At 40.1% G+C, this 19,639-nt stretch overlaps 1 protein-coding gene across 3 annotated transcripts; it reads right to left on the reverse strand.

Moving 5' to 3' along the window:
- Positions 1–1,063: 1,063 nt before the first annotated feature.
- On the reverse strand, positions 1,064–19,255 carry LOC138595551 (RAC-beta serine/threonine-protein kinase-like). Of its 3 annotated transcripts, none has more exons than XM_069666845.1 (14): positions 19,176–19,255; positions 17,212–17,370; positions 16,920–17,048; positions 16,672–16,783; positions 15,501–15,651; positions 13,838–13,969; positions 12,509–12,574; positions 7,729–7,797; positions 7,502–7,624; positions 6,155–6,283; positions 5,230–5,444; positions 4,754–4,841; positions 3,904–4,006; positions 1,064–3,813 (listed from the first exon to the last, which is right to left on the reverse strand). In XM_069666845.1, exons 2-14 carry the CDS (start codon positions 17,255–17,257, stop codon positions 3,734–3,736), a joined length of 1,443 nt encoding a protein of 480 aa, XP_069522946.1. In that variant the 5' UTR covers positions 17,258–17,370; positions 19,176–19,255; the 3' UTR covers positions 1,064–3,733. The 3 variants fall into 3 exon arrangements, with proteins under 3 accessions (XP_069522946.1, XP_069522954.1, XP_069522962.1); XM_069666853.1 differs by having other exon boundaries at positions 17,212–17,373; XM_069666861.1 differs by lacking the exon at positions 19,176–19,255 and adding an exon at positions 19,009–19,114 and having other exon boundaries at positions 17,212–17,373.
- Positions 19,256–19,639: the final 384 nt, after the last annotated feature.

Raw genomic sequence — 19,639 nt, forward strand, 5'->3', positions numbered from 1 at the left:
CAGAGCTGTATGGCAGTTCTGGTGACTACCAGGACCTGCCATGGGAACTGCCAGTAGCTACTGCGACCTGCCAGGACCTGCCACAGGATCTGCCAGTAGCTACCGCAACCTGAGTCTACCCCTATCCCACCACCAGAGGATCCAACTCCACCCTCCACTGAGTCTACACCCATCCCACCACCAGAGGATCCAACTCCACCCCTCACAGAGTCTGCATCCATCCCACCACAAGATGATCCAACTCCACTGAGTCTGCACCAGCACACACAGGCAGAAGAGCTGAAATCCTCCTCCTATTAGACTCTAACGGGAAGTTCCTAGATGAACAGACACTTTTGTCCGAGGCACAGAGTGAAGAACATCTGGTCCCAAACACCTGTAGAGCCCTGGAGCTGCTGACTGTGGCTGAGCTAGGTTCACCCAGTCATATGATAATCCACACAGGCACCAACTGTCAGGAGTTGTCATTGTTTAGTTGTGATTTAGTATATTGTGTTCCTGTCTTGATTTAGTCCTGAGTTTGGTTTCTAGTGTTTCCTGTTTTAGTTTGTAGTTTTTGTCCCATGTTGTCATGTCTTGTTTCGCTTCACCATTTACTATTCATGCACTGCACATTGCCCCATTCAGTATGACAAACAGTCAAACACGGATGCTCTCAAACATCAGGTAACAAACCTTGCATGTCTTGACATGGGACTGCAGATCAGTTGAGTCAAAACTGGAAAAGCGTTGGACTCGTTTGAAGACTTTGAAGTTGAAGATGAAATCTAAACTTTCTGCACCAAGGGGGAGGGTAAATGTGTAATGCAAACCCATCTTTTCAGCTCTGTTTTTTTGTTTTTGTTTATACATAAGTGTTAAGTGTTGAGGCCAGAAAAATACCAGCTTAGGGTGTGATAGGCAAGACCAACAATACACCTCCTGCGTAAAGGCAAAAAGTCGTTTATCATTGCTCAGACAAGCTCTACAGTCCAAGTGCTAGTTACCTGCATTTCCACAAGACCCAGAGCTTAAGCACCTTACAGTGGCAGGATTAAAGAATCAACTAAAACAGGAGGCAGTTAAAAATTAAGCATGTATTGATCATTGCCTTTCAGAATTACATTCATAGATACATAGAAACAAACTGAATGAATATTGAAGGTGAAAACAAACATTTCTTTCAACACTTATGAAATTCATTATCTGAGAGTACAGGAAGCATACATCAGACTGAGATGTAAAACCAGAAGACAGAAATAAAATAACAGAATATATTGAAAAACAGCACATGTGGTAGAAGGCTCTGTGACCAACGTACAGTTGAGCAGGTTTTCTGCACCAGCTCTTCATTTATTACCAGTGACTCAACATGTAGCATCAATACAATCTTGAGAAAATTCCCTAAACAGTATAACAACCAGTATTGCAAATATTAATGGTGCAGCCCTCCTGGTTTCCATTCAATGTTGGGCAGTGATAATGAATAGATGAGAAGAAGCAAAAATACTATAAAAGACATCCTTGCACTCGGACACAAAATCTCTCACTGGACCGTGTTCACGAATGTTTGCAGCTCTCCTGGTACAGTCATGTCTGAAATGCAGCAGGAGTTTGGACATCCTGGACATTGTAAGAACAGCAAGATCCACAAAAGTTACACAAAAGCCAGAAACATATTACAACTTAGCTGTGTTGAATACTCAATCCTGATTAATTATGACATTCCGAGGTCTGCTATTTCTCTATAGCAGACCTCGGCTATGAAGAAAAGACTGTTGCTAGGGATGCTGCTCTGATCTAGACTCTGGAGTCAATCATATCAATCCGCCAAAGAAGGTAAATTTGGCGTTGGTGTTTACTGTGGGATAAAAAGGAAAGGAAATGAAAACAGCAGAGGAAAATGTGACAGCGGTTTGAGGACACAAAAAGCCATAGAGAGAAAATTAAAGGGTAAATTAAAAACAGAAAGAAAGACGGGTTGGGATATGGAGATGTCAACAGACTGACAGTGAGCTGGCAGAAAATTTCAATCAGGTGTCACAGGGTTTCGTGCGTTCCCGTTCACCTTGTCTCGGTTTGTCATCACTGGAAAGGTACGGTCTAATGGGAATCTAACAACCATGCTGACTGAGGCGGAGTTTACAGTTGCCATGCAAGAAGTTACAGTAGAATGTCTTTTATATGTATATTTTTTATATTAATGTCAATCAATATTTTGTATCAAATTATTGATTTCTTTATTAAGTAGCCATGTAACAAGCGGGATAATGTACAGTGAGCATTTCTTATATCGTGGGCTCCTGCATCATCCTGTTGGGTCACTGCACATCATCCCTTACATGTGAACTCACAGTCATTACTTTAAAGTCTCCAGCAAGCAAAATGTAAGATGGCCAGTTATTATAAAGACTGCTTACTTAGAAAGGCTTAAAGATATAACAGAGTTCAGTGATTTTGTAATGTTGCAAAATTAGCTCTGAAAGCTCAGAAATGGTGACACACCAAATATTCCTGAAAGTGCACTGACGTCAGTTTGGAGCGAACAGAAGTGCCAATATAACATCAGAGGTTCAGTATTACCATTTTTTGGTACCTTACTTTGATGATTTTAATATTTGTATTAACAATAAAAGCAGCCGAACAAGAACTTTGCTAAGATGAAAGACGGACAAATGTTAATGTGAATCATGTCTGATCACAGAAGAAGTCAACAGATGACTCAGACTTGATATTCGATGCCAAAGTTTTTCAGACTCAGTGCAACAGAAACATTTTGTTGAAATGTTTAATGAGCAATGAGATCGATCCAGCTACACTATAAAAAATGAGGTTTGGTTAAATTCACTATGTGCTTGTCAAGCCCTTTGAAATCACATGTAAGACACCTGTGCATTTAGGTATTCTGCGTAACACTGGAGAGATCTGTTGACAGGTCACATTCTGAAAGGAGAGCAAAGTATAGCTGTTTTCATTACACACAGTTTTCAAAAGGACACACAGTCTCAGACGCCGCATGCTTCACTTTGTCCAAAGACGCTGAGATCATCGTGTGTTATCAACACATCCGTTGCTGCTGATGTATACTGGGAAAGTGTTTTATTAAGACACACATAAAACCTCATAATGTCACCTACACTTACATAACTATTGACATACACTGGATCTGATAGCCCTGTTTCCTCAGAAAAAAGAAAAACACACACACACACACCTTACAGAAAGCACCCAGCAAACTGTCATGCTTCTTCCTTCCTCATATATAAATCTGTCTGTCACCGTTAGTAACAGCTAGTTCCTAGTTCTGAAGGAGATCACTGGGAACCATTGTGAAGGAACTGTTTTGTTTCTCATAAGACATAAAAGGATAGTGTTTAAAAAGAGACTGTGGTTTACACTATGAAAAAGCAGCAGTAGTTGTTTATAGGCCAACCAAAAGTGCTATACATTTCTGATTGTGTTCTTAAGTTGTGCTGGTTCAGAAAGCTGAACCGTTACTATGAGAGGTACTAAAGTCCAGTTTGATACAGTGCAGCCAGTGTGGCCAGGCTTTGTCCATAGTAAAGATGAAGGCGGGCTTCTCCAGAACAATATGGGCCCTAGTCGAGGCACTTAGAGATCCTGACGGGAACAAAACCTTTTCAATATAAAGGTTAAGGCCATTTTATAGCTGTAAGGGATGTGGCCAACGTGTTCATGCCTCATGTGATTTTTATTGTGTGTTGATGTGTGTGCCTATGGGGCATAGATGCTTTTACTCTCTTATGCTGGCAGAATAGGAGAACTGGGGGAAATGCGCTTGCTGGCCTGGGTCCTCACAGTCCACACAGTTATCTGTAAGAAAAAGACAGCAGAAGTAAGTTGTGCCGATGCTCACACAGTGCTTACCCGTCCTGAAAGGTCTACCACTCAGAGGATACTTACACTTGTCTGGAGGAGTTAGTGTGATAGTCTGGGCAGTAAACTCCTCATCAAAGTAGCGGGTGTCTGTCTCTGATGTCACTTGTGGTCTGAAGAGTGGGGTGAGCTGACAAGGGAAGGGGAGAAGATCGGTAAAGTGGCTAAACGATTTAGAATATACAGGATTTATGAACTCAAAGGGGGAGCTGTGTTTATGTATATATAGCTAAAAATTGAAATGTGCTAATAGTTTCTCTTGACAACTTTCTAAAACTGTTGTTCAGAGTATGCTGGCCCTAACCAAGAAATGCAGGACTATTAGGGGAAGCTAAGCAAAGCTTATTTCTTTGGTTAGGCTTTCAAAAGCATGAAATACTGCCATCATCAGTTGACACAAAGGAACAATAATCAGATGCTTAAAGGGAGAGGTCGGGTTTTTTGAACTGGGGTTGTATAAGGTACTTATAGTAAGTGTACTATATACAGTTGATAACAGTCAGCACGGCCCCTGTTTGGAAAAGCCGGCTGGAGTTCCTACATGAATGGCATTTCAGCGTTTACATAATTTACAATCACTTATTTTCTTTGCTACTAACCGCTGACCCAAACAGCTGTTCTGATACCATGTGCTGCATGAGCAGGTATCCAGGGCCGCTGGGTGGAGTGAGACATAGTACAGAGGGAAAGGGCTGTCCGAAGTCAAGGAGAAGCGGTGGTTACTCTGTCCCTTTAGTTTCCGGCAGTACAGTTCACAATCCCTTCTGGATCTCTCAAAGTAAAAGCCTTTCGTCTTTGTTCAGCTGATAGTCAGCCATGACGATGTCTGATCAGTGAATGAAAAGCAAATCACAGTTTTTGTCTCATGACGTCTTACCTTCTTCTGTACAACGTCCTGCCAGCTGATGGTGATGAAAAATTTGTGACTCATTACTTCTTTGGCATCATTGGGACCTCCACCTAACCTGTCAGAGCCAACAAGAGCTTGTAAGAATGAAGTCATTAAATACATTTCCAAAAGCACTAAACACACATGTTGATGTAACAAGAACATATGTTGTTGTTGTTGTTGTTGTTGTTGTTGTTGTTTCTCTGTCTGCCTGTCTCTATCCTGCATCTCCTTCTATCCCATTTTTGGGCCCATCCAGTCTCTTCAGATTCAACATGAGTCTGGTTCTGCTCAAGGTTTCTGCTGCTAAGTGCTGCTCATGGTGATTCATCATTTCTAAATTACATAACAAAGAGTACGGTCTAGACCTGTTCTGTCTGTAAAGTGTCTTGAAATAACTTTGGTTATGATTTGGCGCTATACAAATAAAATTGAATTGATTGATTGATTGATTGGTTAAGTACCTCTGTTTAGGGTCTTTCTTAAGCAGGCCAGCAAGAAGGGACTTGGCCTCGGGCGACAGGTTCCTGGGGAAGCGAATCTCCTCCATAAGGATGAGCTCAAACAACCGTTCGTGGTCCTGGTTGTAGAAAGGCAGACGGCCGCACATCATCTCATACATGACTACACCCAGACCCCACCAGTCCACAGACCGGCCGTAGTCATTATCTTCTAGGACCTGAGATGGCAGAAACAATGACAGGAAGACGTGACTTTGAATATGCAGCCCTGAACATTTACATTTGACATACATCACTTAACTGCACTCATTGACCGTATGACCGTGTCATCCACATACATCTGGATTTCCACATCGTCACATACAGATGGGAAGCCGAAAACATTTGACGGGCAGCATGATGCAACTTTACATGATGTGACAACCGTCTGGGTGAAAAGTGGTATGGCCGACTTTACTAACAGTCATCACCTGAGCAGATAGCGTTTGAGCAGTCTCGCTTCATGCTGTCAGGCAGCATGCTGCTCTCTTTTTCCTTTACCTTCTCCTCTTCTATCAGTTTATTTTGTTAGTCAGCTTATTTTGTTTGTGATCATCTTGAGTTTTTGTACCTGGGCGGGCTACCTAGTAAACTCTATGTGTGGGTAACACTGCCCTTGGTGAAACACCAGCACACAGAGCAGAGGACAGCAGCACTGTGCCCATGAATGACACCAAAACATAGCAACATTTTTTTTGTTTATTTAGCTTAAGTGCTGTAAAACCATTTGTAATGAGAGGGAATTTCATAAAATGCAGTACAGCACATATTAAGTTTATTCTGTTGTTACTGTCAAACTAAAAGATTCCGCCCTTGTTTTCCCACTTAGCAGAAACTTTAACTTCCTCTGTGAAACTACTTCTGCAAAAGTAAGAAACTGCTGCCTTACCTCAGGTGCAAGATATTCAGGAGTTCCACAGAAAGTTTTCATGGTAGCATCAGGGGTAATCCCCTCTTTACAAAGACCAAAATCTGTGATTTTGATGTGGCCATCCTTGTCCAGCATCAAATTCTCCAGCTGAAAGAGAAGGATAGGAAACACATTAGATACAGCCCAAAGCCCAGTGGTGTTGCTCGGTATGCGTCCTGCATATGACACATTAGAATCTAAAAGGCTGTAAACTCACGACAAACAACGAATGTACCTGATTTTTTGTTCCTTCTTTAGTGTGTTATTTTGTTTATACTCATCCCTGTTTAATTTGATAATTTATTTTGGTGCTATTTATGTGGCTACAGAAACAACATGTTATTAGAATTGTGAATATCGTGCAAATGTGACAGTAACACTTCAGATTTGGGACCCAGTCAAATCACCATCTGTGGGTTCTGGGGACTCGCTACATTTAAAACGACATCACTGTAAGCCTTAAGGTCACGGATGAATAAACAGATTCTGGGCTTAGAATATCAAATGAACACAATGGATCCTTTGATTTAGTCATGATTGATACTAAATGGCCAGGATCTCATTAAACAGATGCTGAGATTTGTTGCCTGCTTTAGCCGCATTTCCACTAAAAGCACCAGTGACTTTAGGCCCTAGGAGCAAAAGGTTTCCCCACCCCATTGTTGTCTGTGTTTTCACCAAACCTAAAGAGCCACTGAGGTTTGTCAAATTAGTGTGCTAATGTTTGAAGAAGCCACATTTGTGTTACACAGGTTACACCAATGCCCTTTTCATATCATTCATACTTTATTTACAGTAACCTTTCAAAGTTTTAACAAAACACATTGGCTGAAGTCATTATGACAAATATAAACTCGCTGTCCTCAATTTTACTGTTAACATGTAGGATTAATGATAAATGGTAAACAGACTGCACTGCTACGGCACTTTTCTACTTTACGAACCACTCAAAGCGCTTTACGCTTTTTTGGTTCCCATTACCAAATTCCAGGTAAATGGAAACCTCTTGGGCTCGGTAAATTCAACAGTTATAACATGTTGTTATTAAACGATATTTAAAGCATGCATTATTTTGCTGATTATTGTCACAGATATATCAGACTGCACAATCGAGAGAAGTAAGATAACATTTCAAGAGCAAATTCAACCTGGACAAAATCAATCGACTGCAACTGCTATCAAATGGTTCGAAAGGCTTACATACTGTTAAGCTAATAAAGATGTCCTGGTAATATTGTAATGTATTACATCACCTTCTCTGACATCATGATATAAACTGTAAGGATATTGTATATTCCAGAATTGATTGATATAACGAGTAATTACCTTGAGATCACGGTAAACAACATCACTTGAATGGAGATACTCAAGTGCTGATACAATCTCGGCACCATAGAAGCGCGCCCGGTCTTCCGTGAACACTCGTTCACGTGACAGGTGGAAGAAGAGCTGGAAGAGGGAAGAGCGGATGAGATTGAGAAGATCCACTTGAGTGTGCTCAGCGAGCTGCTGGCACCTAAAAGCATCAGTGTTGTGTGTATTAAGGGTCTCACCTCGCCTCCGTTGGCGTATTCCATAACAAAACAGAGTCTATCGTGAGTTTGGAAGGCATACTTCAGTGTCTGTTGAATGAAAATAATCAGATTAGAGAAAAAAAAGCAACAAAAATACAATCAGTGGGTGAATGGTGAGTGAACCTCTGCTAGCATTAGACTGGAAATGACCTTTTCGTCCACCAGCCACAGTGGCAGGTGGATTCCAAAATCTACAAGCCGCTCAATTTTTTGACCAGCCATTTTCTCATTTTAACAATGTGTATCTGCATGTGAAAAATTATGTTGAACAATATTATTATTATTTAGGTTAATATGCTTCTTTTTCACAAGGTAAATATTTAAAGTAATTCTTCAGGATGGTAAGTGCCTTCATTGCAGGCGTATCCTATGGGGCAGATTTTTCCTGAACTATCTTTTTTACATTTAGGCGACTCGTGGTCTTTTATGGCTTCCAGTTTTAGGTCTTTAGTTCCCACAATAAACCTATTAGTTCTTTTCTTTTCATAAAAAAAAAACAAGTCTTTTGACCTCTTTGGCCTGTGTCTCCTCCTGACAATGTTGGGCAAGCTACTTCTAAACTAGGCTACCAGTTTGTCTACATTAAATTTAGCTTAACAACACAGAAGCTACCCCTCAGAGAAATGTGCCAAGGTAAGCTACAGCAACACAGCAAAAGTAGTTTGCTACTTTAAAGCTGTTTTCTTTTCATATCCTATGCTATTATTATGTTACTTTTATTTGGACAGCTCTTCACTAGTATTTATAGCTATAGCTACATACAAGCAAAGATACATTTTTAACAAAGAAAGAAACTTTTTGTAAGTTTCCCAAATTTCCCCCCGGGGTTTAAAGTATTTCTGATTCTGATACCTCACAGCACTTTGGCCCGTCGCCACCATTTTGGGGAAAAAAAACTTGATATTCGGGTTAACCTTTGTCTAAATTATTTATATGGTTTTAAAAGTTCTTAAGTACTTAAATGTTTCTTTGCCAACCAAAAAATGTGTGTAGGTAGGGATGCACGGTATGCCAATATTTTCCAACCCTTTTGCCATTTCGATACTGATATATGAGGCAGGTGTTTTTGTTTCCACCAATTGAAGAGAACATCAAGTCACCCCCGTAGTGGAATTGATATCATGCCTACTCTTATTGTAGTGGCCTACTGGCAGATGCAGAAATAACATATGAGAAAAGTACTTAAACTTGGGTTCTGTACAAAATGCCATTTTTATTTGTTTGTAACATTTTCTTTCAAATAAAACTGTAATACAACTTGGATGATGCTCTCCCTGAGACAATCCTGACAAGAGGCAAAACTAGGGCACATTTTAAGTACAAAACAAATACATAAAATAAAATCTGTCCAAAAGGATCAAGTGAAACCAAGTGCATTGTACAACTGTACAGCGATTCAAGCCAACTGAAATAACAGAGAAATAGTGTACTCTTTTTCACAGTGTTGAATCAATGAGACTAATAGGCTATACATTCTTTATAGACTGATGCATAAACTCTTAAAACTGAGTTCAATCTGTGCTACACTTTTCTACGAGGTACAAACAAACACGAGCAAGAGCAGGGAAGCGGGCCTGGTTGGATTTCCAGTAGTCCGCGGGGCTGTCATTTCGGGGAATGGTGGCTTCGCCCGAGTATGCATTTAACTGAAAAGTAACAAATAGCAGCTTATTAACTTTTCTTCTCAGCATCGACAGCAAACAGACACACATTCATTAACATAACATACGCACATACTGGTGTAGGCCTGTGGGAGACCGGGGAGTGTTGTAACACTGGGTCACTTTTAACACTGTCAGTTTGACCAATCAGAAAAGAGCTGCGGTGATGTCATCAATACTGGGAATATCGGGGAATTGGAAGTGAAGGTGTCAATCTTGCATTAGGCTTGAATTTAACATCGGGGCTTCATTCAAATGCTTGATGCCCCAGAATGTGGCGCTTTAGGCAATACATGAAACACAAACACACACACACACACGCCTGAGTTCATTAAATATACACAGAGACACATAGACTGTATTATTACTAACCTGTGATGCTGTCTCGCTTGTGGATGCCTGCTCTACGACGACATTCTCCTCGATAATTTCTTCGAACATATGCAGCAGTGTTCCAGTTCGGGTCTTCTTAGGCAGGGGGGGACCTCCGTCCTGGCATCTCCCTGTGGACCATCACGGCTGACCGCTTCAATCACGACTTTCAGCAGCAGATGGTGTGCTCCCTCCTTCTTTTCTGAGTCAAAATAGCGTCTTTATACCTTGCATCAAGCATGGTTGCAACGTAACAAAGAACTTTGTTCTGCACACCATCAAATCGACCACTGACAGCTTCCAACAGGGTTCTTTGGGCAGTTTGCATGCCACTGTCTGAGTCCCTTCTCCTGCCAAGCTGCCGTGTCAATGCCACGACAGCGGGGGTGACATCCGACGCAGAGGTCTGTGCAGAACTGATTTCTCTGGTCAGCTGCTCAAAAGGGGCGAGTAGGGTGATCATATTTTTTTAAAATTCCCCACTGATCTGCCGTCAGTGTCACGGGGAGATCGGAATGAGCAGCATTGGCACCGAAAGCCTTCTTCTGCTCCACCAGGCTCTGCATCGTATAAACCTGGTGGAGACATCCTGCTGTTGCCTTTTGATGGGCATGCCAAGCTCATTCTGTACATCTTCAATTAGACTGCATTTGTTCCACTACTACTCTCTTCTCCACAGCCACAACATCTACGATGGCAAGACACCTTGGTTCACGGCAAGCTGCAAGGCATGTGCAATGCACGGCAGAGTGGCACACCGAACTCCACCACTGCTCTGGATATGTTGCGTGCATTTTCCCTCACCACTATATGCACGTTCTCCTTTGGGATTTTCCACTTCCCAAACATGCCATCAAAAGCAGATGCGATTGCAGCTGCTGTATGAGACCCTCGACACTCTGTGAATGAAGAACAGTCATTTTAAGTACGAAGACTTCGTTTATCCATTGTGCCGTGAGGCTCATCATGCTAACTGGGCTTGACGTCCAAATGTCTGTTGTGAAGCTAATCGAAGTGGAGCAATACCAGAGCAATACACTCCATGAGTTTCTGGGGGATGCCTTGGACCTCGGGTGGTCGTGGTTATATTTTTTGGCGTTATCAAAGCACTGGTTAAGAGGCTGCTGACAGCTGGTTTTCGCTGGTGGCTGTTCTTTCTTTTCGTTCCTCTTCTTTGCAAATTCGTCGTAATGGCCGGGATGACGGTGCTTGAGATGGACTTGAGATGCATAATGTTTTGGCCCCTCCTCACATGACCGATGCTGAGCAATCTTTGCACAGAGCAACCTCGCTGTCCATTTTGGGAACTTTAAAAATAGGCCATACCGCAGACTTCTTGCATCCTTCTTCACGCTTGACGGAAGAGACGTGGTCACGGTGCACACAAGTTCATGTTCTAACATGATGTCAAGCATTTTTAGGGAATCATCGATAATTTAGGCTGAATTGAAGCGTTGTTTTATTGGCAGAAAAATGACACATCTGCTGATGCCGATATGTCATTTTCAAGCCATAATCTGCAGATAACGATAACGTGCCAATAATACCGTGCATCCCTATGTGTAGGCCTTAATAATACTAAGCCCTTCTCCCTTTTGTTTCTCTCCATCATTGCCAGAAGGAAATGATGGGAGCTAAAGTATGCTTGAATAACAAAAAGTGTCTCACCTCGCCCCTCTCTCTCCTAATCCAAATGTTTCAGCTTTTCTACCGTTGCCTCAGTTTCTGTGTACCTCTTCTCCTCTATGTTCTGTAGTTAGCTGTTGATAAGTTGCTAACTGCTGCTTGCAGACTACACTGATGATGGTTAACTTAGTAGGTGTTGGTCGTGTTAGCTAATTCACTGGAAATCATCTGAGTGAGTGTTCCTCTGTTAGGTAAACTTGAGAGCTGTCTCCAGCAGCAGAAATGTTGCAAGCGTCAGCTGAAGGATTAGACAGTGATGTCGCCGTCATACGGAAGTACCGCTGTCCGCTACACATACACGTTGAAGTCATATACTGATCCTTAACAGTTGTATTTCGGACTTTACCTGGGAGCTCCGTGTGCTGCAACTTTGCAGAAGAAGAATGTAACTCATGTGGATGCTACTGCACTACTGAAACACTATTTGATCTAGAAAAAAGCGAAGCTAGCACCATGCTAAACTTTCAAAGCTGCTATTTGTAGCGCCACTACTTCAAACTACTGCAAATACACAGCTTGTTCGTATTGCTACCCGTCACCGTGGCTGGTAAATTAAGCAAACTCACCCTCTCACCACTTTTTTTTTTTTTTTACCATAAGGAACAAAAAGAAAAACTGAGCATCAGAAGAGGAACATGGTCAGGTGTGATGCATTTCCTTTAAAGCAGCCTCTGATCATCAAAGCTGGTTTTGCTCATAGTGAATAAATAGTGTTTTGCGTAATATGAACGTGTTTGGTAAAAGTGGTTTCGACTGCTGAGTGAATTTTAGTAGAGCTAAATAGTGGCTGCCAACACCCTCGACTCAAATGTCAAAGCGCTCATTTAAATCATTTGCCTTTTGTATTGATCGTCTTCACTGTATACATTTTATATTGCATTGTATTTATAGTACACAGAGGAGCACAGGAAACAGCAAGCCAGCAAAAAAGACACCGTGTGCAAACACAACGCTGCATGGGAACTGAGACGGCACAGCATTCACCAGCAGTGCTCCTGCAGCGATCTATAACCACGTGTTACATTTGTTAGCATTCTCACCGTGAGGAAGGGATGTCGTGTGTTTTGTAACACTCTGCTCTCTGTAACTGTGTGGGCCACCTCATCCTGCCAAGATACACATTACAGTCAGACACAATGAACAAAAGATCATAAAAAAGTAAGAGCTTCACTGAACAGGGGCAGGAGTGTCAGGATGGGAACTTTCAGATTTGATATTATCTTTGTGTTATTCCGACAACAGCCAAGTGTCTAAACAGATACGGTGCAAGAATGATATGAAGAGCAGTCTCTTATGTTTTTGTACCACTTTACCTAAGAATCAGAACTTCTGTCATTTGCATTAAAATTCAAACACCAGGAAGTACCATGTGAGCACGGTAGAACCCATGAGAAAGCCTCTGGGCTTCCAGACTTTGACTAGAAGTTGTTCACTTAAAACAAAAAGCCCTTTACTGCTACATCTTGTCTGAAAAAAGGTTCACACAAAGGTTGTGATGAACTAAGAAAAGATGGAGCGTAGGAGTATTGGGTGCAGCAGAAAGGCAAGAAAGGGATTTTAGACAAAAGACAGCAGTTTGAGAATATGTTTCTCTATAAAGATAGAAATATCGTGATGAAAAACAGCCAATGTATTACATGTATTACAGTGCCATTTAACAGGAAGGCAAAAATAATTTGTTTTACACATGATGGATACGGCTACTATACCAATCAGGATCCATGCACATTCATACACCCAAAGCTATGCCTTCGGGAGCAATGTGGGGGTTCAGCGTCTTGCCAATAGACACTCAGACATGTAGACTGTACAAGTCAGGGATTGAACCGCCAACCTGAGATACAACAAACTCTAACACTGAGCAGTGTTCGAATTACACAATGGCTTTCAGGGGAGCCCTATAGTTTCCTGTGTGCGCCGATACTAAGCATGTCACATGTTATCACGTACATGGAAGCGCACAGCAGTGTAAATGCGCAAAACAGTTACTGCTGCAGTAAATACTGTCAGGAAGGCTAAATAACAACATGAGGCTATTGTTTCAAAATCAAAGATTAGAGCAGGCCTGATCAACTTTTGTTGGGAAGTTTGGAATGTGTCGTTTCCTTACTCTGTGAAGTTCATTTAGAGTCTTTCGGAGGAAAATACATGATTGAAATTTGTCAAGTCACGACAAGTTCTTTGTCTGGAAGCCCGTTCGAAACAATCTCATATTCTGTGCCCTCGGTTCTTCATGAGAGAAGCCGTCAGGACATCCTTTAAAGATCACACATAATTTAATCTAGCGTATGAAGGTATTGAGGCAGAATGAGAGGGTTGACTCCTGCACCTAAAAGGAATCGTGTCACACACACAAATCTTTTACTTACCTTAGCTATGATTACTTCTTTGCGCAGGATTTTCATGGCATAATGAACTCCAGTGGACTTCTCTTTGACCAGAATCACCTTTCCAAATGTCCCCTTCCCAAGCAGCTTCAGGTACTCGAAGTCATTCATTGTCTGTAATGCACAAGAGGCAGACGTGTAAGACATCATACGGGAGGAGGATTTTAACACATTTAAGTATGTATTTAAAATTTTAAAAACAAAGAGTAACAATCCTTTATTGCCAAGTCATTTGTGTCATATATCTGTATTTGCAGATTCTGCATGATTTTGGTATCTGAAGAGTCCATGTCCAAGTGGGGAGCAATCTGCCGTAATGCCATCCCGGCTCCCATCAGCGTCATCTGATGACAATGTCTTCTGCATGCAAGCGCAGCTAACAATCCGCTCTTACATGTCATATCTCCTCTCCAACTCCATTCTTGCTTATCGAGTTGCTAGTCAGACTGTAAACAATGCATGGGAAAGGAAGTCTGGTCTGGAAGTCCATGAAGATGGGAAATTAAAAACAAGAAAATTAATTTTTTGTTCCTACTTTTCTGTGTTTTTGTGTTATACTCCTATTTAATTTGATCATTTGTTTTTGTGCTATTAAAGTTGCTACAGAAACACTATTTTATTTGAATTTTTATGTCAGATTTGGAATTTTACGCCTTTAATTTCAGGTACATTTTGAACGTGAATATATCTGTTATTATCTAACAAATATATATCGGCCGATATATATTAAAGCAAAAAAAAAAAACATTTTATTTTTTAAAAATATAGTGACAGAGGACCTCCCCACATAAGCCCTCGTAATTTTAAATGCTATTTTTAATCTATGAAAAAAACTAGGGCAACAGATGTGACTTTAGTCGTGATTGCTTTCATGGAAACCAGAGACAGACAAGAAAATAAAGGTAGGGGGTCTGCGAGTATTAAAGAAAGAAAACCATTTTAGTCTCAAATGAAGCCTTTTGGAGCGTTTTGAGATTAGATTATAAAAAAAAGATCGTGTTTTGATAAACAAATATGTTCTTAAACCCACAACCTCAGTGAGCAGCGTCGACCTGTTAACATTTCAGCCTGAACTAAATATGCATTTAATTTCTAATGAAATAAACGAAAGTTAGATTTTACAGTCAAAGTCCAACTTGATATGGAAACATATTTGCAAGCAGCGCAGCAGCAATGCCGTCTGTGTGGACGCCACAGGCATGCTAGTTGCAGCAGTAAGTTAGTGGTGACACACACAGAGAGGTAGGCAGTGTGTCCCAGACGTAACCCCCTGAATTTGCTGCTATCCTCAGGTTTAAAGAGGGTTATAGTAAAGTACATGACAACTCTTATGGTGTCGTTCCCACAGCAGGCGGCAGCTGTATTTAGAGCACTGTCCACAACCAGCTCAGTATCAAATAGCAGAAAGACAGACAGTCACACCTTTAATTCTTTATGAATAAAACTGACCACATTATAAAAAGGTCTTGAGGCAGACTGCTTGATAATGAATAACTGTAAAATAAACTGCTCAGTAAACCGCTATCCAATGCCCTCGCAGGAAAACATTAACAACTGCCAAAATGTTGTTGTGTCAATTCAAGCATTTTGTCAGCTTAAATTTGAGCTCACTAGTGTCTATGTCTCCAAAATTTGATCCCCTCACCACTTTGGTGCCGCTCTTCGATATAGCCACCTCCATCTCCTCCAGGCTGCTGTCACTCGGTGAGCCGAACACCTCCATTGGTTCCTCCTCTTCCTGTTCCCGCATCTTCAGACTATTTGCAACGGACTGGATTGCACGCATCCACTCCTCTCTGGGAGGCAAACATCCCATTAATTGTCAGGCATTCAATCAACAAAAGAGTACGACGAGTATCAGGGACACATTAAAGAAAAGAAAAAAAAAGGTACGATTTTGAGAATAAAGTCACAATATTACGAGAATAAAGTCGTAATTTTACGAAAAAAAAAGTCATAATATTATGAGAATTAAGTCATAATATTCCAAGAATAAAGTCGTAATTTTACGAGAATATTTATAACTTTATTCTCGTAATATTATGACTTTTTTTCTCGTAAAATTACGACTTTATTCTCGTAATATTATGACTTTTTTTCTCGTAAAATTACGACTTTATTCTCGTAATATTATGACTTTTTTCTCGTAAAATTACGACTTTATTCTCGTAATATTATTACTTTTTTCTCGTAAAATTACGACTTTATTCTTGTAACATTATGACTTTTTTTCCGTAAAATTACGACTTTATTCTCGTAATATTATTACTTTTTTTCTCTCGTAAAAATTACGACTTTATTCTCGTAATATTATTACTTTTTTCGCGTAAAATTACGACTTTATTCTCGTAATATTATTACTTTTTTCGCGTAAAATTACGACTTTATTCTCGTAATATTATTACTTTTTTTCACGTAAAAGTTACGACTTGATTCTCGTAATATGACTTTTTTTCTTGTAAAATTACGATTTTATTCTCCTAATATTATGACTTCATGCTCGTAATATTATCACTTTACTCTCGTAATATTAAGAATTTATTCTAGTAAAACTACGACTTTCCTCTTGTAATATTATGACTTTATTCTCTTAATATTATGACTTTATTCTGACTTTATTCTCTTAATATTATGACTTTATTCTCAAAATTTTTTCTTTAATGTGGCCCTCATACTCTGTCGTAAAAGAGAGACTGTTACACAAAAAGGCTACTGAATTCCATTTGGGGAATCTTTTCAAATTATTTAGTCTAGTTTGACACAAGTCTAGTGTAAAATGGCAGCTTGCTTGATAAAATATTTTACCCTGTTCTTACCTTTCTTCATTGCTGTCCACGTGGAATGTGCGCTCAATGACGGTGGTCCACTGTAGGCAACGGATGACAAATGTGTTTGGGCGGGGTCTTTCAGTCTTCATTAACTGGCATTCTGCGAAAAACACAGTCAAGACTGAGCTTTACAGGAAGCTGCTGAATATTTCATTTTTTGGGACAGAAAAATACTATAAAAAACATCCGGCTGATGGATAGTAGAAAAAGCAATGGTTATTAAAAAAGGCTCTGACCTGCCACTGAAAAGTTGTTGAGTGGTGGTGAAGTCTGGTCAGTTAGATCAGGCTTCTCCTTGTAACCAATGAAGGAACCATCACTCTTTAGGATAAAATACCTCGCCCTCCATGTTTTGATATATTCACCTGAGTAGAGAAAAAAATACATTTTCAGTACATTCAGTCAAGAACATCACTGGCAGTTGGAGTTAATAATTGTAGATATTGTTCAAACACTTGTCAAGAATGTATGTAAAGGTGTATATACTGTATATCATGTGTATAGCTTACAGGCACTCGTGGCCCTTACCTCTTTTATGGAGCCAGCCCTCTTTGACAATATTAACTTCATTCATGGTAAGAGATGTGTTTGTGAAACGGTCAGGAACAGGAGACGGGGGAGGGAACAGAGGATTTCACTCTTGACCCAATCGAGTCTCAGTCACGGCTCACTAAATCTGAACAGCACCTGCTGAATGGAACAAGCAGAACAGAGTAGTTTAGACAGTCTGCACTACAGATGGTAGGTTTTAACTTTATTTCCAGCCCAACCGGATGTGGTTGTAAATTAATTTGGCCAAAGAGGCACTATTCCTGTAACAACATACAACAACATAGTGACACACACATCTAGGTGTACTCTGCACTCTTTCCAGCTCTGAGTTTATCATAATGTGTTTAAGCACTACTGAAGACATGAAGTGAAGCCACAGGAGTTAGTTATTCCTTATAATCAGGTTTAAAAAAGTCTATCAGCTCATGGGGCTGTAACTAACTCTTACTGTCATAATTTATACAACTAGTATGTGATAATTTTTTTATCAGTCAGTCTATCATTGACTGGTCTAAACATTGTTTAAAAAAAAGGTCATGAATTGCCATCACTACTTTTAAAAGCCATGTGACCAACAGTGCAAATACTGACGCTAATTTATTTAACACATTAGAAACCACATAAAAGCACCATATCTTCACATTTAGGTGAGCACCTAACAATTGCCATTGTTGCTAGAATAAACACATGCAAAGGCTAATCAATACCAAATACCTACCACTTTATATTCTGATTCAGTAATTAATTAATAATTATCTAATTTAAATTAAGTGGTCGCAACTCGATTAAACAAAAGTCTAACATTTTGTTATTTCTTTAGTGTAACGGTTGTTACGATTATCTGCATAATTACACGGCAAGTATGGAAATGTAACCCACTTTAAGACACGTATGGGGCCACATTGCTTCAGCATACATAAACCACACCGTAGAGGACTAATGAATTCAACATTTAGTATCGGCTCATATTCCTGCCACCCTTCACCAGTAAACAACAACATGAACAACAAGCCTTTACTGGAATTTGAGCCATTATAGATATCAAGGTTCATGTGCTTTGCTGTTACACAACGTACAAGCATCACTGCAAATACTGTACAGCATTTTCAGGTTAGCCTACTGAAAAGCGTGCACTCCGAGTTTTAGTTTTAATTAAAAACTGTCTAGCGTAAACTAACAATCCCTGGTAAATACTTGGCTGAAGTAAATCACATACCTCTGCCAATGGGCAAATCTTTTTCAACATTCGGACTGCCCAATCAAACACAGTATTAAGCTAACGCTAATCTCACTGTTGCCAATTGCCATTGTTGGCTGTAAACTAGCGGTTAAGCTGCCATTACACGTCAAATAGCAGCAGTTAGCTGTATGCTACCAGTGATAAATAACTTTTTCAAAAGGAACCGTTATCGGAGGACTAGAATACGAAATGTAAATTTGACGTAGTCTTTACCAACCACCAGTCAAACCATTTATTATTTTACTTTGCGCATGAACCACCAAAATAGCGTTTTACATTTCTGAATGTCAAACTACATATTCAAAGTTACATGCATGTCATACTTTTAGCTACAGAAGAGACTTATCTTGTTCATCAACTTTTAAGCCTAATATCACATTCAAGGATATTGTTTTACAGCCAAAAATACACACACGTATGCTTTCCTTACGTTCAGTTTAAGTGGGATTACCAATGTATCGTAATATTAAGGTTACTTATGAAAGTTTGGCTACCATAAATTAGAAATGTTTATTAGAAGTTAACACTCTTACATTAGCGATCATTTGCCTTCGTCCAAGTTACTAATGTAGCCTTGCTAATGTCGAGGTAAGTTTGTCAAAGAACTGTTCTTATGAGACATGAGTTACAGGCTCCTCAATTGATTGGTAATCCGATTAATTTTACATTTAACGATATTTTAAAAAACAATTTAACGCACATTTCAACAACTTTATCCCACGTTGCTTTCGTATCAGTGCAGTTTTGACAGGCTAAATCCAGTGAAGGCCATCCAACCAGGAAAACATCATGGACACTCTTCTTCTTGTCATTACACTGACGGTCGATGCTCACACGACACACACTGCCACCTGCAGGCAATATGATGTAAACTCATTTCAAGTTGTTGTAACTACTTCTTCTTCTATTGAATTTGCGGCAGACTAGAAGCATCAAAGGCGTATCGCTGCCCTCCACAGGTCATTTGTAGAACTCAATTGGCTGAGTTAAATCCTTGTATAAAGTCTAGTAGTGCGATGGGGAACATTGATTACAGTTTTTGTTGCTTTAACAATGTTCCACAATGAGTATTGATTTCAGTGAATAATCTGTAACTCCATTATCTTTCAGCTCTGCTTGCATGAGGCTTCTCTGTGGGATAGTTGTTACAATCCATCAAAGCAT

Source organism: Semicossyphus pulcher, unplaced genomic scaffold (assembly GCF_022749685.1).
Source record: "Semicossyphus pulcher isolate SPU_LCO1_2020_fin unplaced genomic scaffold, fSemPul1.0.p SCAF_10, whole genome shotgun sequence".
NCBI classification, from domain to species: domain Eukaryota; kingdom Metazoa; phylum Chordata; class Actinopteri; order Labriformes; family Labridae; genus Semicossyphus; species Semicossyphus pulcher.

Coding starts and splice junctions, on each gene's coding strand:
- LOC138595551 (XM_069666845.1), bottom strand. CDS start 17,257: ATGAATGAAGTTAATATTGTCAAAGAGGGCTGGCTCCATAAAAGAG. Junction 17,049..17,211: donor GGGCTGGCTCCATAAAAGAG/GTAAGGGCCACG, acceptor TTCTCTACTCAG/GTGAATATATCAAAACATGG. Junction 12,575..13,837: donor AAGAAGTAATCATAGCTAAG/GTAAGTAAAAGA, acceptor GTATCTTGGCAG/GATGAGGTGGCCCACACAGT.